Consider the following 24069-nt stretch of genomic DNA (forward strand, 5'->3'; position numbering starts at 1 on the left):
CACATGCGTACACCCAATAAACAGAGCCGAGAGCGCTCCCCTTCGCGTGGTCCCCACGCCCAGCTGCCACGCAGCCGGTCCTCCTACCCTTCTCTGGGCGGCTAGCTTCACGATCCAGTAACGCGCATGTGCAAAACTGCGGGCCCTGTAATTCTTTAGTGGGCAGGGGTGGGGCGGTCGGTGGGCCCAAGTTTCTTGCGCACGCTCCGGACATGCGCAGTGCGGGAGCTGAGGCGCCAGCTGTCGATTTGGAAGTTCCGGGGAAGTCGCGCATGCGCGAGTGTACGCGTTGCCGGCGAAGAGGGGAGCCTGACGACTCGGAAATTTGAATACCACAGTAGCATGGAGTGTGACCTCATGGAGACTGACATCTTGGAGTCGTTGGAAGATCTAGGGTAAGACTGTCAGGGCACGGGTCTCCCAAGCCCCACGCTGCCGGCCCCCTGGGAACACCTCCTGCGCCCCAGTCTGAGACACCTGCCTCTCCACGCCGCACCCCGTGGCTCCTGGCTGTCGCTTCCCTTTGGCCCCGGCACCCCCAATGCCACGTCCACTGTCTGCACTGCTAGCTCGGGGTCCTCCAATCCCAACACCCCTAGGCCTGCCCAGTGCTCCCTGCAGGCGAGCTACCCGCAGCGTTTGTCAGTCATGCGTGTCATTGTCTGGGCTCTGGTTCTCGCCACCCCCACTCCCCGAGCTTCTCTCCTCGCTTCATCCTCCTGCCCTACCCCTTAACCCCTCAACTCTAAAGGTTGCCAAAGTTGATTCTGCTTTCCTACTTGTTCTCCAAATTTCCTACTCCCATCTTGAGCCCCTCCTCCTACCCCACCCCACTTCTCTCAAAATTTCTCCTTTGCCCAGTCATCTCTGCATGCACCCAAGGCTTCGCTAAGCCACTTCTATGGGCGCTGCATCTGTTCCGCTGGCCAGCTCACTTGTCCATCTAACCTATCACCACGTCCCTGGGAACCACCAGCAGTTTGCTTTGACTCTGTGATACTCTGCCTCGTTGAGCCCCATTAGACCAGGGTCGTCTTCACCCACGAAGAACCTGCGTATTTGTTTTGCATTTTGTCTCTCCTTCTCCTGATAGTTATTCAACCATAATTCATCAGTATCTAGAAGCTGGAAATAGGGTTTGTTATCTCACTGGGTCACCCAGATCAGTGTACTCTATTAAACTTGAGAACGTGGACCCCCTTGGGCTAAATGTGGTTCCAGAAACAAATTGTATGCTTAGATACTTACCTACAGGTACGGTATCAAAACAAAGTACAGATTTAGCTAGCTGTATTTCTAAGTAACAAGTTCTTTATCAAAATTTTCTCTTAGGTTTTTCCATGACAAGGAAACCTTTGAGAGAAACCTTTCTTTAGGAAAAAACACCTTGAGGATTCCCAAAGTCTGCCTATTTGAATAATTTACTACCCTAGTAGAAATTTTTAGGAACGAAGTAGTCTTGCTTATCATCTGTCTTTGTCACAGTGAAATACTATTGTTCTTTTCTTGGAAACTTGCTCTGAATTTTTATAAATATTCCAGACTTTAGGGGGCTTCTTTCTTTCATCAGGGCATATGTTAAAGTCATTCAGCAAAATAGTCTCTTTAGTTGACATCTCAGACTGAATCGCTTGTTCACACATGAAACCATTCATTCATTAGGACTTTTTAAGGAACAGTTGCTTTGTGGCAGTGTTGGGCCCTTAGAGTACAAGGTGAGGTGGAAGAGGGGTTCACAGGATACTGGGAAAATACGCTGTGAGGAGCCCTGAGGAGGGTCCCTTTACTGGGAAAGGAAATGAAATCCTAGAAGCTTCTTTCTGGAATAAATGACACTATAGTACTGTAGTGGAATGAGTGGAATGAAAGGAAGGGGGTAGACCTTATTAAATGTAGTCTTTCTGCATGGATAGTGGTCACTTAAGAATTGGCCACGGATGCTGTTTCTTCCCATTATTGTCTTTTTTTTTCCCCCTCCTTTTTTTAACTTTTTATTCTTTTGGGTACTGTACAAGTAATTGTTACTGTAGTAATTGTAATCACATAACTACTTGAGATAGAGTGTAATGTAAACCATGGATTTTCTGAAAACTATTATAAATTTTAACCTTAACTACTTAGTTTGGTGGCATTCAAACATTAAAAGTCAGCCTTAATTAACTGAAATGTACTTTTAAAGGACTCACTGAGAAATATTAGAATTAAATGACTACCTTTTCTATTTATTTATTTATTTATTAAGAGATGAGGTCTCGCTCTGGTGACCAGGCTGGTCTCGAACTCCTAGCCTCAAGCGATCCTCCCACCTCAGGCTCCGGAGTAGCTGGGACTACAGGTGTATGCCACTGATCCTGGCAAATAGTCATCTTTTATCTCTTACCTGGCACACAGTAGGAATTCAGTAACTACTTGTTGAATAAACTAATGAAGTCTAAATGTGAAACTCAGGGAGAAACTTCTAGGCCTAGTCTTTTGATTTCAGTGTCTAATAATACATAGTTTATAAATCTAGATGCCAGACTACATGTGATCTCATTTTTTTATGTATGATTTGTTTTCATTTTGCTGCATATACTGTATAAACCTATAATCATATTTTAAAGGGATTGAGAACTGTCATTTCTCTAACATACCTGTAGTTCTCAACATTATGTTATCTTTTTTTTTTTTTTTTTTGATACGGAGTTTTGCTCTGTCGCCCAGGCAGGAGTGCAGTAGTGCGATCTCGGCTAACTGCAAGCTCTGCCTCCCGGATTCAAGCCATTCTCCTGCCTCAGCCTCCTGAGTAGCTGAGACTACAGGCGCCCTCCACCATGCCTGGTTAATTTTTTTGTATTTTTATTAGAGATGGGGTTTCATCGTGTTAGCCAGGATCGTCTTGATCTCCTGACCTCGTGATCCGCCTGCCTCGGCCTCCAAAAGTGCTGGGATTACAGGCGTGAGCCACCACGCCTGGCCTAAACATTATATTATCTTAAGCATATTTATTGTATCATCTTAAGTAAGCATTATTATCAATATTTAAGAGAATGTAAAGCAATCTGAAGAATATGTATTTAAGATTACTTGGAGTGACAGAAATCTTATATTTTAGAATATTGGTGATTGGAGTTCATTATGACTGTCATCTTTTATGAATGTTTGAACATTTTTAAATTTTTTAAAATTATACTGGAATCTCTTACAAAGGATTAGGATTCAGATGCACCAGTTCATTAACTGCCAATATTTATTAAGCTAACCTGACGTTTCTTTGGTACTAGAATGTCTTACTAGTCTTAACTGGCATTAAATTTATAAAAATGATATAAATGGTTAACTGGAAAGTTTTTACTTTTAAAGGAAGTCATTAAAAACCTAACTAAGCCTGGGCAACATAGTAAGACCCCTGGCTATTTTATAAAAAATTTTTAAAAAGCCAGGTTTGGTGGCTTGTACCTTCACTGCACTTCAGCCTATGTGACAGTGCAAGACCTCATCTCAAAATAAAAACATAATCTAGTTGTTTTCTGGAAAATTTTTAGAAAAGATAACCTAAGTTTTATTTCTGAAATAAGTTACAGTATAATTAGCTATTACTTGTTAATTTGCTTTTAATACTCAATTCAATTACAGTAAGAAAATAAATCTTTTTACATTGGAAGCTTTTAGTAAATGTACAGAAGTTGACATAATTTAGTAGTATATGCAATTCTGTTAGATATTCACCTACATTTTGAAAGGTTGAAATGCAGCTACCATTTAGCTGCTTTTTGTAATGGTTCAGTATAGTTCTAAATTATGTTTATATTTGTCCATTTAAAATAAAGATAAGTACTAACTTATATTTATTAAATTATTGCTTATGTAAATAAGACATAGATATGTTTTATCTGTAATATATTAGGTATGATTGTATTTTCTTCTGAAATGTAATTTCTTGCTCACCAGTTACAAGGGCCCATTGTTGGAAGATGGAGCGCTCTCTCGGGCAGTCTCTGCTGGAGCCAGTTCCCCCGAGTTTACCAAACTCTGTGCTTGGCTGGTGTCTGAATTAAGAGTGCTCTGTAAACTAGAGGAAAACGTGCAAGCAACTAACAGTAAGTAAACATTCACTTTTAGGTACAAAGTATAAAAATAACATTGAGGTATTGTCAACTGAACATTATCAATACTAAAGCGGAAAGTTGCAAGTTTTTGTAAATGTAAAAAATTTGTAAAGAAGCCAAGATTTTTTTTCCGTCCGTTGTTTTTAGAGGTGATTCAGAAGTTGAAATACCAGAATAAAGTCATGTAACTTAAAAATTCGTGGAGGCTGAAAAGACCCTATTACTGGGATACAGAGAAATGGAGACCACAAGCATAGAATGTATGAACTTCCTATATTTTGTAAGATGTTAAATGTAAGATCCTAGATTGATGGCTAGAACTAGATACGGGGATATTTTTCTTTTAGGATTACCAGATTCTAGAAGCATCTATAGCATGTAGAGTAAATGCATTATTATTCTGTTATGCTTGGGGAGAAAGAGAACACTTTGTTAAGACATTTTGTTTATCATAAGAATGCATCGTTAGATACATCACAGTGAGATCCAGGACAATCAAATTTATGGATCTGAGAGCTGTTCTGCATTTACCAATTTTGTTTCCACTGTTGCACTAGTTTGTCGACACTGCAAAAGAGGCAAAAGCTTGGAACCTACCACTCTACCATCTGGTTCCTTCCTGCTGTAGGTAAACCTATAATAGGAGACCAAGGAAAATACTCACCTGTTAACCCACCCTTATGGAGAGCTATACATATAATTCCTTTTTTTCCACATAATCACGTTTTGAAGAGCTCACCTTCTTGCATGCTAGTGTGTGTGTGTGTGTGTGTGTGTATATATATGTGTATATATATGTGTGTATGTGTGTGTGTGTGTGTGTGTATATATATATATATATTTTTTTTTTTTTTTTACTTTATGTTCCAGGATACATGTGTAGAACATGCAGGTTTGTTACATACGGATACGTGTGCCATGGTGGTTTGCTACACCTATTGACCTGTCCTCTGAGTTCCCTCTCCTCGCCCTCTAACCCGCAACAGGCCCTGGTGTGTGTTGTTCCCCTCCCTGTGTCCATGTGTTCTCATTTTTTAACTCCCACTTAGTGGTGAGAACATGTGGTGTTTTTTTTCTGTTCCTGTGTTAGTTTGTGCAGGATGATGGCTTGCATGCTAGTATATTTAATGTGTACGTGTTAGTTGCATTCAGTTCTAATTATTAAGGAGAGTATAGTGTAACAGTAATGATAGCAACAGCTTACATTTATTGCGTACTCACTATGTTCTAAACACTTTATATGTGTTAACTCATTAAACCTCAGGGCAACCCTATGAGGCAGGTTTTATTACTGTTATACCTTTAACAAGAAAGCCCAGAGAATTTAAATACATTGCCTGAGGTCATACAACCTGTAGGGGTGAAGCCTGGTTTCAACCCCAGAACAGTAGTCAAGTTCTGAGCCAGTGTGCTTGAACACTGTGCTATACTGCCTCTTGACCAGATGTTTGAGAGACTGTAGGAACCTTTGAAAACACCAGTACTAGATGATACCTCTTTTTAACCTGGAGCCCCTTTTTCTCAAATGAAACATGATACAGAAGCTAACATGTAAAACAGGTTAGAAGGTATTCTAACAAAGTAGAGACGAGGTACCTTTAGCCCAGCTCTTTCCTCCTCATCCTCCCAGCTGCCTCTAAAAGAGCTCTGTGGAACTCAAGGGCTCACAGATCACAGTTTGCAAAATATTCATAATGTAGGCTTCCTGTATTACAGATTAGAAAATGGACTCAGGTGATCAAGTGACTCTCTCAGAGTTTGTTAATTTCTTCCCCTTTGTGATAGTGAATAGAGAACAATCAAAATAATGAAGAAAGAGCTTTGTTTTTCCTTTGGTTCACCCAGTGAACTCTATAGCTTTTTTTATATGCTGTGGGAATACAAGACTGTAAGTCATGTTTGCTGTCTTCAAATTTTTTCTAATTGAGAATGTTAGGCACAAATTAAACAACTGGAGATAAGTGCAGTCCTTTTGTTTGTTTGTTTTTAGACAAGATCTCACTCTGTCACCCACGCTGGAGTGCAGTGGCGCGATCTGGGCTCACTGCAACCTCTGCCTCCCAGGTTCAAGCAATTCTCCAGGTCAGCCTCCTTAGTAGCTGGGACTACAGGCATGTGCCACGACAACTGGCTAATTTTTGTTATTTTTCTTAGAGACGGGGTTTTGCCACATTACTCAGGCTGGTCTCGAACTCCTGAACTCAAACCATCCACTCGTCTCGGCCTTCCAAAGTGCTGGAATTACAGGCATGAGCCACCGTGCCCGGCCAAGTACAGTACTTAAATGCTGAACCACTTTGTGGTTCACAGAGAGAGGAAATCAGCAAGTACGAGGGTAAAGTTTCAGCCAAGTACAAGGAAGGTTTCATCAAGGAGCAAGGCCACTGGGCTTTGATGGATGGGTGGGATTTGCTAGAGGGGAAGAGAGTAGAGGACATATCTGTCACAGGGAATAACTTAAATGAAGGCACAGAGTGGAAATAAGACTGGCTATTCATGGGACAGTGAGGAGACTGGCCTGGCACACACAGGAAATATTTGTGGAGGGAAAGTAGGTGATTATAGCTGAATATGCTGGGAAGAACAAACCTAAGCAGCTATGAAGAATCTTTAAAAGCAAACAGAAAAAAATCAGATTGGATGAGGGAGAAATTAGGGAACCATTAAAGACTCCCAAATAAGAGAATGACCTAATGAACACTGAGAAAGAAAATTTTAGATTGGGAGCAGTGGCTCATGCCTGTAGTAATCCCAGCACTTGAAGACGCCAAGGTGGGAAGATAACTTGAGGCCAGGAGTTTGACACTAACCTAGACAACATACTGAGACCTAGTCTCTACAAAAGAATTTTCTAAATATTAGCCAGGCATGGTAGCATACACCTGTAGGCCCAGCTATTCCGGAGAGTTAAACAGGAGGATCCTTCAAGCCCAGGGGTTTGAGGTTACAGTAAGCCCTGATCACACCACTGCACTCCAGCCTAGGCCTCAGAGACCTTATCTCAAAAAAGAAAAAAAAAGAAGAAACTTTGCAGTGGTGTAAGAAAGGATAAATTAGAAGGGGAAAAAACTCAAGTTATGAAAATCCTATTAACAATTTCAATTATATATAATAATTGTTATGCTAATGGAAAAATAATCACTATCATTAAATAAGATTATTTTAATTCTTAAAAGGTCCGAGTGAAGCTGAAGAATTCCAACTTGAGGTGAGTGGGCTACTAGGGGAGATGAACTGCCCGTATCTTTCACTGACATCTGGGGATGTGACCAAGCGCCTTCTCATTCAGAAGAACTGCCTCCTCTTGCTCAGTAAGTTCATGGCTACTAGAATATAGCTATTACTTTCTGTTTATGTTTTCCATGACTAATAAACTGACCATGGTTTTTTGTTTGTTTATTTCATTATGAATGTAATTCAAAATTCATTTTAAAATAAAACTTTCTTAAATTTCCAATTTAGGAGCTGAGGGTAGACGTGTGCACTGGTAGCATTATTGTTTTTGTAACTGATACTCTTTCAATATTTCAGCCTCAGTGGTACTCAGGCCGTTGTGCTTCTCCTAATGTGATCACTAGTAGTTTTGGAGTGTTGCTCAAGTGTGTGATCATTAAACTTGCATTTTAGACTAGAAGCACATTTTTAAGTATACTAGGAAGATAGTATGGAAATAATGGAAATTTTGTTTAGAAATTCATTTCTTTGAGGAGAGTAAGCATTTATAATAGTAGATACAGTTAATGGTTAATGTAATTTAAAGTATTTTGTCTTGTTGCTATTTCTTTGTGGTTGGGTAATTGGGGATTTTGGTTTTGTTTGTAAATATTCTGGAATAATACTTGCATTGTTCTGGTACTTATTCTGAGAAATGAATTTTTATGAAAAGTTCTTTCCTTCCATGTTTTTTACATACTTACTACTGTTTTGTCTCTTCACACTGAAAAACAGTAAGTAGATTCAAAAATTTTATTGCCTTCTATAAACTTTCCAATAAATACGACCTATAGTCTTAACTCAGAATTTATGTAGCATTCTGAAGCACATTTACATTAAGCTTTGGTTAACTGGCTATTATAGTTCTCATTATGACAGACAATTCAGAGGATTTTTAAAATCTTTGTTTTTACAACTCTATTATGGTTTCTGAAAAAATTATACAACTTCAGTTTTTAAGGTTCTGTTAAAAAAAAAAAAAAAGTGTTCATAGCCATTATACTTAGGCACTAAGTTATTCCAGAATCACTTTTGTAACTTCCCCTTTGTCTGTCAAATGATTGTTATTGTGGGAATGTGCACGTAAGGTTAGGTGTTGCTTTAGATACTGATATTGCTGCTGGTAGTTCTTACATATTCATTTAATATTCTTCATATTGTACAATTTCTGTAACTGATTCAATAGCAGTATACTCAGCTGATTCTTCCTTTATAGCATTGCTTATCCTTTACCAATATTTGGAACTTAGAATATGTTATCTACATAGGAAGATAATAGCTGTGTGGAATGCTTACTAATGACCCTGAATAGCTAATTCTTCCAAAGAGCTCAGAGTTTGGCCTTTTTAGCACTGATACTTATACAAACCACTTGAATGTAAGTAGAAAATGCCTTTCAGACTTTTCTGTTTCTTAAGCAGACTTCAGTGAACATTATTTTGGACTCAGGGTCATAATTCTAGACTTTATTTTAATGTGCTATCATCACCTCAAATGCTTTTCAAGAATATACAACTATTTGCTCTTCAATTAAATGACTAAATCATCTAGAGGTCACTCACTTTTTATATTCTTCATACATACATATATACACACTGTTTCCCTCTTTATCTTTGCTTCTGCCGATTCTCCCGTTCTAAAATATTCTCCCCAGTTTGTAACCTCTCTTTCATTCTAGCATTTACCTACATGTACTCATTTTCGACTTGGTCTATGTAAATATTTCTCAACTTTTGAAGTATCAGTTGTCACATCTGGATGCTATAATTTTACTTTTCCAGCACCCTTACCTCACTAACTTGAATCTTTTATCACATTGTATTTTAGGGGGGAAAACAAACCAGCCTCATTAGAATTGTTGGCAAAATAGAATAGCCTTTGAGTGAGAGGCTGAAAAGCTCTCATGTATCAGAGTAAGGACTCTGTTTGGCTCTTCATTGGCCTTTTATGGTTCTCAGAGTGTTACCCTTACGTAAATTAAGTAAGATGTCTGAGTTCCTAATAGATGAAGAACTATTCATCTTTTATTTTTGCATATATTCTTTATTCCTAACTAGATTATCGGAAGAGGTCATCTTTTTGATGTTTTAAAAAATGTTATCTTCAGTGCCTTTCCCGGTGCTTTGAACATACTGATTACGATTAAAGTTTTTTCATGATAATTATATTGGTAACCTAATTTTGTGAATACCTGAACTATGTTATCCCAAATTTACAGAACCAATATATTAAATCATATAGTATATGATTTTCTAGAACAAGAGTTGGCAAACTTTTTCTAAAAGGGCCAGATAGTAAATATTTTTGGCTTTGTGGCCCTAAGTTCTCTGTCACAACTACATACCTTTGCTGTTACAGCATGAAAGCAGCCATAGACAATATATAAATGAGTGAGTGTGGCAGTGTCCTAATGAAACCTTATGTACAAAAACAGTGGTTGTTGTCTTAACAGTGGGGTTTTACTGTTTTGACGTTTTAACTCATAAATACAGTTTGCTGTATGGAACATGTTAAGATTTTACAGTGTCAAATCCATTTAGAATGACCTTTCCAGAAACTTAGCTGTATTTATTGTTTTAGAACAGGAGTTGGCAGCCTTTCAGAAATGATTTGCCAAAATTATGGCCTCTGTCCTTCTAGCATTACATTTTGGGTATAGGAAATTTGATACACAAGTTGACTTTTTTCTACTTCTAATAGGACCTGAGGGCCTTGAAAATATCTTTTCCCAAAACTGGTTTCGTTATATTGTCAGAAGAATCTCACTTTGTCACATAACCAGAAATCCTAAGATTCAAATGATTCTTAATCATCTTTTATAAAAATTGAAATGTCCTTGGGAATGTTAAAGGAATGAGATTGAATATTTATACCTTCAACTGAATTACCTGAAACAGATTGCAGCCCCCATTATACCAGGCTGAAATCAGCACACAAGGGGATGATACTGACACAAAGGGAACCATGCCAAGAAGTGCTTTGAAGGTTTTATTGTTGTTTTGAAGGGAATGGGGTGAGGAAAGTAGGGGGAAGGGAGTCCTGAGAAGAATATAGATGAAAGAGGGCTCTCTTTGATTAGCCAGAGGGCAACATAAGATTTGGAGACCATGGGAAAGGAGCTCTGGGGTGCCTTCCTGCTTCTCCTGTGAGTTAAGCTTTGACTTTTTATAAATGTTGTTTCACACCTCGTCTGGACAGGCTCCTAATTACTGGGAGACAAGAGAGCAAGGTAGTTGTGTCGTTGATGCTCACAAGTAGTGAGAAGTTAAAAAAAAAAATTAATTGTCATTAAAAATTGGTCACCTGCCTTCTTTTGCAAAATTTTTAACAGATGCCAACCCCTGTTCTGGAGGTTCCTTAATACCAGAATTCAAGATTCCAAATTTTTAGATGTTACTTACCTCGATCCTTCGGTTTCAAAGAGAATCGCTTATTTTAAAATTAACATTTAAACATTATATATCGCTTAAATAACTGAATTACATAACCAGTTTATTTCTTATTTCATTTGCAGGTAAAAGTAGTTTTTCTTTCTTGTTTTTATCCATTCTTGCAGCTTTAACAGTTACATATCAATAGGTCTATATAGTTGTGACTCCAGACTTATGACTATAACTATAGCTGTATCTCATTTTGAAATCTTATTTTGTTTACTTCAGCATACCTCATCTCAGAACTAGAAGCTGCCAGAATGCTCTGTGTGAATGCTCCTCCAAAAAAAGCTCAAGAAGGAGGCGGTAGTGAGGTCTTTCAAGAGTTGAAAGGCATATGTATTGCTCTAGGAATGTCCAAACCTCCAGCCAATATAACTATGTTCCAATTCTTCAGCGGGATTGAAAAAAAAGTAAGACCTTTAGTACCAAATTGTAGTGTATTAAAGGCATAGTCCTACATTTGTTTGAAATGAAGCAATTAATTTAATTTCTCTTAATGGGAACCTAATGTGCATATATTATTAAGTAATTGTTACGAAATGAGTTTTGGGTTTTAAATCCTAGATGCCTTAAAGATAAATTAGTATTTTAGTATTTTCCTAAAAACATGTTAGCATGTTTCTTTTTCAAAAAGGAAACTTTACACTGGTTTGTAAGCTAAAGTAAGCTAGATATAATGTAAAAAGGATTAAGATTTCAGTCCTTTTAAAAACTATTTTATCATTGAACTTTGATACAGTCAATTTAAGTTCTTTATCACTAAATGTTACCACCCTCCTCCCCATTGACTGGACAGAAAGGATATTAATATTTTTGTTTTTTAATCCAGTCACTTCAAACCTCATGCTTCAATTGACAAAATAGATTTGTTGACTGCTAACATAATCTAGTATGTGAAAAGAAATTAGAATTATTTTTATACCACACATTATCAGTTAAGATTTTCTATATAATTAATTAGGAACAAGCAATTTTAACAAAAATGAGTAGAAGAGAACGGTATTTGTTATAGCACAGTTATTCCCTATACGCTTATCTGCTGGACTCTTAAGAATTGGTACATTTGCATTGTGGGGTAGACCAGTACCATGATGCACAAATTTGGCTGAACTCTACAGGGGAGCAGCAGTGTATCCATAGTCCATATTTTCCTGTGTGTTCATTCATCCATTCAGCAAATGTTCATTGAGTGCCTACTGTTGTCAGGCACTGTTCTAGGTGCAATGAAGGACTTCTGTAGGCGTGAGGAGTGGGACCAGTGAGTGTCTTTATCTTGTGGGTCTTTTACATTTGCATTTCAAAACATCCTCCACCTTTGCCTCTGTCAGGAATCTTCTTTTGATGGCAAGATATGATGGGAATTGGGAAGATGAGGATGTTTTACTTTTAGAGTTTTTATTCATTTATTTATGTTTTTGTGTCAGTTAAAGGAAACATTAGCAAAAGTTCCACCTAATCATGTGGGAAAGCCTTTACTGAAGAAGCCAATGGGACCAGCCCACTGGGTGAGTAGTAATCATCTTGAGTAAACTTTGTAAAGAACTATAGAGTTTATGATTTTCATGTCAACACTTACATTTTGTGCTTTTTCAATTACGTTTTCTTATACATAGTTTTCTAGTTGAACACCCTTAGAATCATTTTGTGAATCTCAGGATTTCTGCAGAATAATTTTATTTTTGTAAGATTAGAAGCACTTTTCTCATACTTTGTAAATATTTCACACAGCTGATAAAAGTAAACTGAAATTAAGTATGGTGCATGTTTCTCGTTGCCAAATGGATTGCCTTCAAGCCAAAAACTTCACTGGGCTGAGCTTCACACAGTAAATTATGGGAAAGATAAATAAGAATTGTGTACTTCACATACTCTTCATTATGTTTTGCGAATCAGCTTTTTGTCACCTATCATTTCATTAATTGTTAGTATATTATATGGAATAAGAACTTTTGACTGTTAAATGGCCGGGATCTCAGTTATGAATGACACAGGCGTAGTTTTTGCCCTTTTGGGACAGAGAATCAAGCAGATTTAAACTCTAACTAGTCTTTTTAATTTTGCTTCAGGAAAAGATAGAAGCAATTAACCAAGCCATAGCCAATGAATATGAAGTCCGGAGAAAGCTGCTAATAAAACGTTTGGATGTCACTGTACAATCCTTTGGCTGGTCTGACAGAGCTAAGGTACACATTAAATAATTTAAAAGAGCAGACTATTTATAGACATGATCCCTGAACATCTAAACAATTTAGCTACTTGGCAACTATGGGAGAAGTACATAGAAGACACACATAGGGATTTTTCCTTAGTGAGTTATTGAGTAGTGGTTCTTTCAACTGTTCAGCAATGACGAAAACATTTATTTTTCAATTTTCTATTTTTTAACAAATCTGAATTTTACAGTTCTTATTGGAGAGAGAAGTTCTTATTGTGAGAGAAATGGAGTTATTCTGAAAATTACTAAAATAATAAATTGATTTCAAATTACTTGTTTACTTTAAATAATTTAATTTGCTAATAGAAGTTAGAAATACTGGATTTGGTATGATTTATAGACAATTGGAGAATTTGGTAAGACTTAAGTTTTTTTTCAGCTAAATGAGACAATCCAGGTAAAGACCTTGGACATTCAGCAGGTAGTTATTACCTCATAGAAACCAAAGATAGGAAAATTGAAAAGCAAAATTGTTGAAATAGCTTTATATTCTTATATTTAAATAGAGAAAATGAGTATGTTTGATCTGAGACCAATGATGGGGGAACCTTTTTATCACGTTGGCCTCATAACCCTAAAGGGGCACCCTCCCACTCCACCCCTGCCCCCACAGTCCCTGTCACTCCTTGTTGTGTCAACAAGTCTGGCAGCTGTACTTTTAAGGTAGTTCTTGACTATGTAGGAGCAGTAGTGAGTATATAACTTTTCCTACCATCTAGAGCCTAGTAAATATCATTATCAGATATTTTGGAGACCTTTAACTTATTTAATATGTGTTTCTTATGTCATTTTGAAAATTGACATTTCTCTTTGAACACTTTTCTTTCAACAGAGCCAGACAGAAAAATTAGCCAAGGTTTACCAGCCGAAACGTTCAGTCTTATCCCCTAAAAGTACTATTTCTGTTGCCCATCTTTTGGCTGCAAGGCAGGACTTGTCAAAGATTTTAAGGACAAGCAGCGGCTCTATAAGAGAAAAGACTGCCTGTGCCATCAATAAGGTGATTAGAGTACCTTTAATTTTTTCCAAATGCATTTATTTCTGTTCATAAAATAAAAGTTTAAAATATCTTTCCTATTCTGTAGGTGTTGATGGGCAGGGTGCCTGACAGAGGTGGTAGACCCAATGAAATCGAACCTCCACCCCCAGAGATGCCACCGTGGCAGAAGAGGCAAGATGGCCCCCAGCAGCAAACAGGAGGCCGAGGAGGAGGGAGAGGTGGCTATGAACATTCCTCATACGGAGGACGAGGAGGTCATGAACAAGGAGGCGGGAGAGGTGGACGTGGTGGCTATGACCATGGTGGCCGAGGGGGAGGAAGAGGAAATAAGCATCAAGGAGGCTGGACAGATGGAGGGAGTGGTGGAGGAGGTGGCTACCAAGATGGTGGTTATCGAGATTCAGGTTTCCAGCCAGGTGGCTATCATGGTGGCCACAGCAGTGGTGGCTATCAAGGCGGAGGTTATGGTGGCTTCCAAACATCTTCTTCATATACAGGAAGTGGATACCAGGGTGGTGGCTACCAGCAGGACAATAGATACCAAGAGGGCGGGCACCATGGTGATCGTGGTGGTGGTCGTGGTGGGCGAGGTGGTCGTGGAGGCCGAGGTGGTCGTGCAGGCCAGGGAGGAGGCTGGGGCGGAAGAGGGAGCCAGAATTATCACCAAGGGGGTCAATTTGAACAGCATTTCCAGCATGGAGGTTATCAGTATAATCATTCTGGATTTGGACAGGGAAGACATTACACTAGTTGAGGCTACCGAACCTTACATTTTGCTAGAGCTCAAGTAATAGAAACTTAGTTTCAGAATCCTGAATTCAGCACCTATTTTGAATTAATGTGAGACCACAGGTGGCAGGCAGATTCCTGCTTGGCATAAGCATTTGTAGGTCTTCATTCAATTCTGTTAGATTTTTTTATTGGACTTACATAATGCCGTTTATTTGAGAAACACATAACATCTCTCCTTTCTATGAAAAATTTTTTAAAAGGTGATTAAAATTGCCTTTAATTGCCCAGTAGACTAATTCCACAGTCAGACCATGCATACTTTTTTGAAGAAATTACTTGAATAAGTAGTTTTCATGTTTTCAATATGCAGTTTTGAAAATGAGGATTCACCTAGACTTTTTTAGATTTACTACTAGGAAACCTTCCTCATATGAATAACCGTTTATATGTGTTTTGCTTAAAGTATTCCAATGCCTATTTTCCAAGCACAGTTCTGCCCCCGGTTGACTTTTACGCCACGTGTGCTTCATGATGGAACTTTTAGGTCAGTTCCTATTAAATGAGCTCTTCTGCAGATAGCACATTCAGTAGCCTTATTTTGTTGATGGAATACTGTATCATATGCTCAACTCTGAAAACCTTGAACACGGCCAAAATCCATAAAGATTATAAAAGCAAACTAAGTTGTGAACGTATAGTACATGTAGGCATTTAGTTAAGTATAGCAATTCAAACTGACCTGCATCCATCCAAAACAAATTCCTCCTTCAACCTTATTTTTACTTGAAATTTGCTAGAAGAAATAGCAAACCGAAATTTGTTTTATGCATGAGTTAATACCACTGGCTCAGCAAATACAAGTTAGTTTGCTTTAAGCAGGTAACTTTTTTTGTAATGGAAGAAATGCACTACAAAGTTAAGACAGATTTTTGCTAAGTGCAGGAGGCCCTTTATTATTGCTGCAGAAAACAAAAGCCTGGCTGAGTTGATGTTTTACATTCTCCCTTACTGAAATCTACATGACATGATGCTTCTTGCTGGGTTTTTGTACATGTAAACATTGTCAAGCTGTGAAAGAAAATGGCTGGAGGTGTGCTTTGTGTGAAAGGTGAGCAATAAAGTATCTGTTAAGTTCTCTCTTTGGTTTGAGTTTTATTTTAGCTACTGAATTATTCTGGACTCTTGCGTCAAGCTAATGAGCTAAGGCTTTTGTTCCCAAAGATTCTTGAGTATTTCCTTAAAACCTAATTTTAGTGAAAGGTGACTTTTATCCTAAAACCTTAAATAAATGGAAAAATGGCTCTTTCCAGGTTTTCCTTTTATAATAATATAGCTAGAAACCGTCACCACTCATCTCTGGCCACTGGGTGTAGCTGTTGCTACACATACTAGGCAAAAATGTTTTCAGGGTTTTTTTGTTATTTGCTTCTCCATTCTTCCTAAGATTGGGGGACTTTTTTTAAAAAAGGAAGTAACTGAAAATATAAATATGTTTATCAAAAGAGAAATTGTATTTCCTTTCTACTAAATTGGGCTTTTTTAAAGAATCAACTCATGTCATGCCATTTAAAATAATCTACTTGCTACTGAGAAAGCACATTCTTCTGATAACTAAAACCATCTTTGAAAACCCACGTTGATCCTTTTAACTTTACCTGTTTATTTTTCAGCTAACATTTACAATTATTTTAAAATGTTCAAATTTGAAGACAATTTCAAGTGTTTTATCATTAAGTTAAGGTTTTAAGTTGTCTTGAATGTTGTGTTGGTTTCTTTAAACTGTTAAGTAATTATGTTTATATAGGATTTCCTATTAAAATTGTCAAGGTTTCATATTTTAAATGTATCATATCTTAGGATGTATTTATATTTAGTATTTGCTTTGATCTGTTTTGTAGCCTCAGACTCCACAATATAGCTAATGAATACAGGTTTCATTCTTTTGAAAAATATTTTGATTTATCTTTACGGTTAATAGATTGCTTTTTCGAATATAAGCATGTAAGAACACAAATGATACATTTCGCCCTGATAGTTCTGAAATCTGCAGCTCCTGCTTCAAACTAGATTTTCCCCCAACATTATTATTTTTTAAAAAACTTCTATGTTCAGGGGTACATGTGAAGGTTTGTTATACAGGTAAACTTGTGTCACAGCGGTTTGTTGTACAGACTATTTCATCATCCAGGTATTAAGCCCAACACCCGAAGGTTATCTTTTCTGTTCCTCTAGTTCCTCCCACCCTCCACCCTCAAGTAGACCCCTATCTGTTGTTTCCCTCTTTTGTGTTCATGCGTCCTCATCATTTAGCTCCCACTTATAAGTGAGAATATGTGGTATTTGGTTTTCTGTTCCTGTGTCAGTTTGCTAAGGATAATGGCCTCCAGTTCCAGCCTTGTTCCTGCAAAAGACAGGATCTCATTCTTTTTTATGGCTATATGGTATTTTATGGTGTGTACATGTACCACATTTTCTTTATCCAGTTGGTCATTGATGGGCATTTAGGTTGATTCCGTGTCTTTCCTATTGTGAATAGTGCTGCAGTGAATATATGCGTGCATGTGTCTTTATGGTAGAATGATTTATATTCCTCTGGATGTATACCCAGTAATGGGATTGCTGGACCGAATGGTAGTTCTGCTTTTAGCTCTTTGAAGAATCGCCATACTGATTTCCACAATGGTTGAGCTAATTTGCACTCCCACCAACAGTGTATAAGTGTTCCCTTTTCTCTGGAACCTTACCAGCGTTTGCTGTTCCTCCCCCGCCCCTCCCCATTCTGAAACCATAAAAGAATTGAGTTTTTTCTCTTGAACATAGATCAAGTTCTCTAGAAACAGGATATTTCAAACCACCAGTTAGTTTTATTGTTACATTAAAGTTCTTAGGTTTTGTATAGAGAGTATCTTTTGATCTTATATGCATTCTTAACCTTAACTTGTAAATAATGATTTACTGGAAGAGGGCATATGAGAATTTCTTGGAGAAACAAGCGAAAAATATTAGGAGAGAATTTTTAACATGAAATCTTAAACTGTTATCTCTTAAAACGGATACAGTGAGACAGACAGTACCTTTAGTTAATGTTCTGTTTCCTCCTCCTACTAGGAACTAGAATAGGATGTCAGTATTCTCTATGAAAACTATTAAAGATGTACCACTATCATTTTTATTTCTTGCTCTAGATCCAAACTAATCTAGTGTCCAACTGTGGCAGACATAGAATAGACAAATTCTTGCTGAGGGAAGGCATTTGAATCATTTCTGTATATACTTAATTGATTTCCCAGTGCCCAGATTACCTCCATCCTTAGACTTAAATATTTTTAGGTTATGCCCATTGTATCTTTCTGGATACTTTGTCTACCTATATTACATCCTTTTGAAAATAGTTTTTAAATATGTTTATATTATGTAATCATACCCCCGCCTCCCACTTTAGGTAATTTGGATAGCATTTGATCCATTTGTTTTTTAACAGAGAGGGTTACCTAAATAAAATTTAGGTATTTATTTGTATTTTACCTAAATAAAAAAATGAGTTTACCTAAATGAAAAAGTACATTCATCACAGAATACTTAGCATTTTATGACTTCTTATTTTCCTGTTTTTCTTGTTTTTCTCATTCTTCATTATCATGGTAATAACTAGAAATGCTTTTTTTTTCCCCTGTGGTTTCCATATTTGTATACACTAATGTATTCCTAGGGTTCAAATCACTGATTCAAACAGGTATGCATGTCAGTGTTTGAACTCACTTTCCCCTTGCACAATTTTAGTCACCTGCAGATGTGTGGTTATAAGTTGGAGTAAACATAACTGTTGGTATGAGAACTTCCACAGTAAATCATTCCCTGCCCACTAAATGTAATAAAGAGGCCGGGGGCAGAAATAGATAGGGAAGAAAAAAAAAATGTTTCCTAGGAATTTGGGTCAGGGAGAAAAAAACCTCTTAAAATGATCGGTATTTGTTAAATTGAGTTATAATTTTTTCAAGAAGAAAAAAGGCCTGGCCAGGCACAGTGACTCAGCCTGTAATCCCAGCACTTTGGGAGGCCAAGGTGGGCGGATCATCTGAGGTCGGGAGTTCAAGACCAGCCTGGCCAACATGGTGAAACCCCGTCTCTACTAAAAATGCAAAACTTAGCTGTGTTTGGTGGCGGACGCCTGTAATCCCAGCTACTTGGGAGGCTGGGGCAGGAGAATGGCTTGAACCCGGGAGGCAGAGGTTGCAGTGAGCCAAGACTGCACCTCTGCTCTCCAGCCTGGGCAACAGAGGGAAACTCCATCTCAGGGGAAAAAAAAAAAGAAGAAGAAGAAAGGCCTGTAGTTCAGTTCAATAAAAATGAGTGTCTGCTATATTCTAGCACTGTGCTGGCCTGAGGTAGAAAGTCCATGGCTTGAGAAATGTCTCAGCATGGACTGAGTGACAGAGCCAGAAACATAGGTAATTGTAGCATAAATAATAATGAAAATTACGTGTGGGTACTAGGAGAGCATGGTGTTTCCGTATTGCTTATATGGGGTGGAAATTGGCAGAAATTGGAAAGATTGCAGGGGTCAGGTAATAGAGGGCTCTCCATGCCGTCCTGAGTAACTTGGAGCTACTTTGTGTACGGTAGTATACCAATAACACGGCATATTCAAGTTTGGCTCTGTGTAAATTATTGGCTCAAGAGCAGGGGATAGACTCGAGGAGGGCAAAGATTGGAATCAGAAGCGTAGAGCTTAAATTAATGTGGTAGATACAGTAAGGGTATAGAAGGGGCAGATTTGAGAATTATGTCGGAGGCAAATATTATAGGAGTATATTAGAACAAGAAATGTAGTATGAACCTTGGTTTTTGTTTTTTTTGGTTTGTGATTGAGTAGATGATGAACTACCAATTGAAATCGAAATTAGAAGAAGGGGGAAAGGTGTGCTGGGGGAAATGATTTCAGTCTGAAACTCCAGAAAATGCCTGGAGATAGAAGCCTGGGAATGATCAACATCCACTGATTTTTGCATTGAAACATTTCATCAGAAAAATGGTTCCAAATTAAACCATCCAAAAAGGGAGGAAAGGGGCAGTGGACCAAGGATGGAATCTTAAGGATTAATCACTTAAGGGATAGATGGAGCAGGGTCACAGAGTAAGAGGGACACCTAGAGAACAGTGTTGTGGAAGCTTAGGGTTGGTAGTAAGAATGGTAATTTATTACTGTTATTACTGTTTATTGAGAGCAACATGAGTACTACTATTAACCCTCTTTTCACATGTGAAGAGTATGAAGCCAGGATAGTTGAGAAGACTTGCCCATAGCCATATAGTTAGTAAGCGGGGGAGCTGGAATAAACCTAGGGCCATCTGGCTCCAGAGCTCAGTAATGCACAATTCCAGATGCTACAGAGAAATTCAACGAACTAGAGTTGAAAAATAGCCGTATGTCTTGCGGCGTTTTTGTGTTGGTGTTGTTTTCTTGTGGCATTTTCAAGAGCAGTTTCAGAATAAAAATGAGACCAGTTTTCTGGAGTTTAAGGAAAGAATGAGAAAATAAACCATAAATTTAGATTATAGTTGACCCTGAACAACAGATCCATTTATATGAGAAAGTTTTTCAACCAAATGCCGCTGGAAAATACAGTATTCACAGGATGTAAAGACCTCCGTATAGGGAGGGGCTGATTTTTCATATATGTGGGTTCCACAGGGCTGACTGTGGACTTGACTATGTGTGCATATTGGTGTGTGCATGTTGGTATGTGCATTAGTTCAGGGGTCCTGGAACTAATCTCCTGTATACCAAGGGACCACTGTAGTTCTAGAAGCTTCACTGAGAAAGGACTGAGTAAAATAACAGTGTAACATTTAGTGGAATGAAGTGATGTACTCTGAAAGGTTACAAAAAGCCAGGGAAGTCTTAAAGAAAATGTAATTGAAAATCTTTAAGAACCCAAAAGTATCAATAATAGAATTATTTAGGGGTTCAAATATCTAGTACTCTCTCTTTATTTATTGGTTTATAAATGAATAAATGCATGAACGACAGGCCTAGACTAGAGTGATCATAGCTCATTGCAGCCTCGACCTCCCAAGCTCAAGTGATCCTCCCACCTCAGCCTTCCGAGTAGCTGGGTCTACAGGTGGGCACCACCACACCCGGCTAAGTTTTTTCATTTTTCATAAAGCCAGGGCCTCGCCATGTTGCCCAGGCTGGTCTCAAACTCCTGGGCTGATGCGATCCTCCCACCTTGGCCTCCCGAAGTGCTGGAATTACAGGTGTGAGGCACAGCGCCTGGCTTCTTACTTTTATTTATGAGGCATTTACAAAATGGTCGAGATAACAGGCTTATTTTGCAAAATGTATGAAAAGTACTATCAAGTCCTCAGAACAGGTAAGTTTATTCCCAGTTATGCAAAATTTCCAGCACTTATCAAGGCCTTAGTCAACACCAGCTGTAGTATCTCTCAAGGTTTAACTGCTTCAGAATTGTTTCTTTTCCAATAGAAACCAATTTATGTGATAGGGTGTGGAAGATGATCAATCACAAGTTAACTACACGAATGTCTAACTAACTACAGAGAAATTTGCTTCATTCTAACCCTCAATTAGTAGAAATTAGTGAAAAATTTTCTAATGAAACAAACAAAAAGTAAATTACAACCTAAAAGGATGAGCCAGGGCTTTTTAAAAAATCTCGTTTGTAATGATAATGAAATGTAATAAATTTAAATTTTGTGGTGCCACTCTTTTAAGGTTAACACCTTATCAGTTATTTAAGTGCTTACTCTGGAAAAAATACAAGTAATGGAAAGCACTTTTCCCCTAGATACCTACTGTATAACAAACTAGGGCAATGAAATTTGTACCTATGTTAAAATTTGAGAGCAATGGGTGGATGCAACAAATACTTGACTAACAATTCATGTAAATTACCAGGAAGCAGTCTGGTACACTAGCCACGTAATGTTGAGCAAGTTATTTAACCCATCATATTCCAATCTCTAAAGTGAAAGTAATTCCCACCTTCTTAGAAGAGCTGGGAGGATTAAATGTGATGATCCGTATAAAATACCACAATGTATAGCACATAATATACACTCAGTGTTTACTATCAATACAGAGGTAACTAATATTCAGGAACTTCCTAAGCACAATCTTAGGGAGAAATCTCTTTACTCCTCCTGTTTCAGATTTGGAACAAATGTTGCAGAGAAGGGCATAGCACTCAATTATTTCCCCTTCCTACAACTTGAAAACAGCCTAAGATATCCTGAGTACCCAGACATAAAGAATCTATGATGGGCAATCGGCTATGCATCTTTTTGCTTTTTTTTTTTTTAAACTGTACAACATGATGTTCAAATTTGCTTTTGTATTCTAGCTTTTTTTCTAATAAATGGTTTTCCATAGTATTCAGTGTGTGACTGTGTAGAATAGAGCTGCTCTGTAAGAGCATTATTAAGGACAACAAAGGGAGTGAGCTGAAGATTGGGTGACTTCGCTCATTGGCTCATGTTACAGATTTTTTCTTTCTTTTTTTGAGACAGAGTCTCGCTCTGTCACCCAGGCCGGAGTGCAGTGGTGCTATCTTGTCTCACTGCAACCTCTGCCTCCCGGGGTTCAAGAGATTCTCCTGCCTCAGCCTCCTGAGGAGGTGGGACTACAGGCACGTGCCACCACGCCGGCTAACTTTTTGTGTTTTAGTAGGGACAGTTTTTCACTGTATTGCTAGGATGATCTCGATCTCCTGGTGTCGTGATCCACCCGTGTCGGCCTCCCAAAGCGCTGTGATTACAGGCGTGAGCCACCATGCCCAGCCACAATTCTTTTTATGTCCCTTTAGAACATTCCCTCTCATTGGTCACACTTTTATTTTCCCATCAAAAACAAAATAGGCTGGGTGCAGTGGGTCATACCTGTAATCCCCGCACTTTGAGAGGCCAAGGTTGGAGGATCACTTGAGGGCAGGAGTTCAAGACCAGCCCAGCCAACATAGCAAGACCCCATCTCTAAAAAAAAAAAAAATTTTTTTTTTTTTTTAATTAGCCAGGCATGGTGGCACATGCCTGTAGGCAGGAGGATCACTTAGGCCCAGGAGTTTGAGGCTGCAGTGAGCTATGATTGTGCCACTGCACTCCAGCCTTGGCAACAGTGAGAACTTGTCTCTAAAAAATAAAAACATGGCCGGGAGCGGTGGCTCACCTGTAATTCCAGCACTTTGGGAGGCCGAGGCAGGCGGATCACCTGAGGTAGGAGTTCGAGACCAGCCTGGGCAACATGGCGAAACCCTATCTCCACTAGAAATACAAAAATTAGCCGGGCATGGTGGTGTGCACCTGTAATCACAGCTATTTGGGAGGCTGAGGCAGGAGAATCGCTTGAACCCGGGAAGGGGAGGTTTCAGTGAGCCAAGATCAGGCCGCTGCACTCCAGCCTGGTTAACAGCGAGACTCCATCTCAGAAAAATAAAAATAAAAAATAAAAACACAATAAGAAGATAGAATGATGCCTATGATTTAGCATAGTGTTTTCCAAAATGGAATAAGGAATAGTGCATGAAGTCACTGCAAGAGATATGCTGCTAAGTCAAGTAAATTTAAGCAAGGGAATCGGTTTCTACATCATCTTCCACAGTTACTTTTTCCCAAAACTAGCTGAGAAAACAACTTTTCCCAATTTACATAAAGAAGGCATTCTAACCCTTTAAATCCATTTGTATTGTATGTATTTCCCTTAAGGATCAAATTGACCTGTCTGGGGATATTCTGAATTCAGACCAACTAAAACAATATAGGTTAGTGATGTGGGTTGTTTTCAATATAACCAAAATATTTTATGAAATCCAAATCTATTAAGATAAACTAGATAAAATAGGTAAACTGATATGTGACTTCTTTCACATTCAGTGACCTCTATGCAATAAGCTAGTTAAAACCTATGCTATCAAATCATGTCATGAAATATTTATTCCAATCACAGTCAATGCTCATTTCATCTTATTGCAAACAATAAACATTTAAATTTATGATGAAATATTTTGTATATAAACTTTAAAACAATCAGGTAAGCACAAGGGCTTAAAGACCACTAATTTGGTAAATGCCTTTATGTGTGTCTGAGGGATACTTCATTATAATGCACTGTCCCAGACCAGAGAGGGGTTTCTCTGAATATGGTATACCAGATCAACCTTTTTCAGACTATAAGCTCTACCATTTTCTGTGATAGAACACCACCTTCGAAGTCATTTTAGCTACAGGAAAAATAAGAGTGATGGAAAGAGGATTGTATTAGGAGTTTTTAAAGGCTTCTTGTCTCAGTTCTGCTAATAACTAGTTCTGGGTTTTTCTATTTCATTAAGTGATTATCAAAAGGATAGCTGCACATTCTGCTGCAGTCAG

The 24069-nt window shown here is 38.2% G+C and overlaps 1 protein-coding gene across 2 annotated transcripts; it reads left to right on the forward strand.

The window, feature by feature from the left end:
• Positions 1-235: 235 nt before the first annotated feature.
• FAM98A (family with sequence similarity 98 member A) lies at positions 236-15817 on the forward strand. 2 transcript variants are annotated; one of them, NM_001246541.1, is given in 8 exon segments: positions 287-395; positions 3931-4079; positions 7265-7399; positions 10961-11145; positions 12160-12240; positions 12802-12918; positions 13783-13950; positions 14036-15817. In NM_001246541.1, coding segments are annotated over 8 exon segments (1557 nt in total). In that variant the 5' UTR covers positions 287-342; the 3' UTR covers positions 14705-15817.
• Positions 15818-24069: the final 8252 nt, after the last annotated feature.

Source organism: Pan troglodytes, chromosome 12 (genome assembly GCF_028858775.2).
Source record: "Pan troglodytes isolate AG18354 chromosome 12, NHGRI_mPanTro3-v2.0_pri, whole genome shotgun sequence".
In the NCBI taxonomy this organism is placed as follows: Eukaryota; Metazoa; Chordata; class Mammalia; order Primates; family Hominidae; genus Pan; species Pan troglodytes.

Bases quoted from the DNA above. Each gene is read 5' to 3' on its own strand.
- FAM98A (XM_063788785.1), top strand. The intron at 12,919-13,782 runs GTACACATTAAA...TTCTTTCAACAG, and splicing joins GCTGGTCTGACAGAGCTAAG to AGCCAGACAGAAAAATTAGC. The intron at 13,951-14,035 runs GTGATTAGAGTA...CCTATTCTGTAG, and splicing joins CTGCCTGTGCCATCAATAAG to GTGTTGATGGGCAGGGTGCC.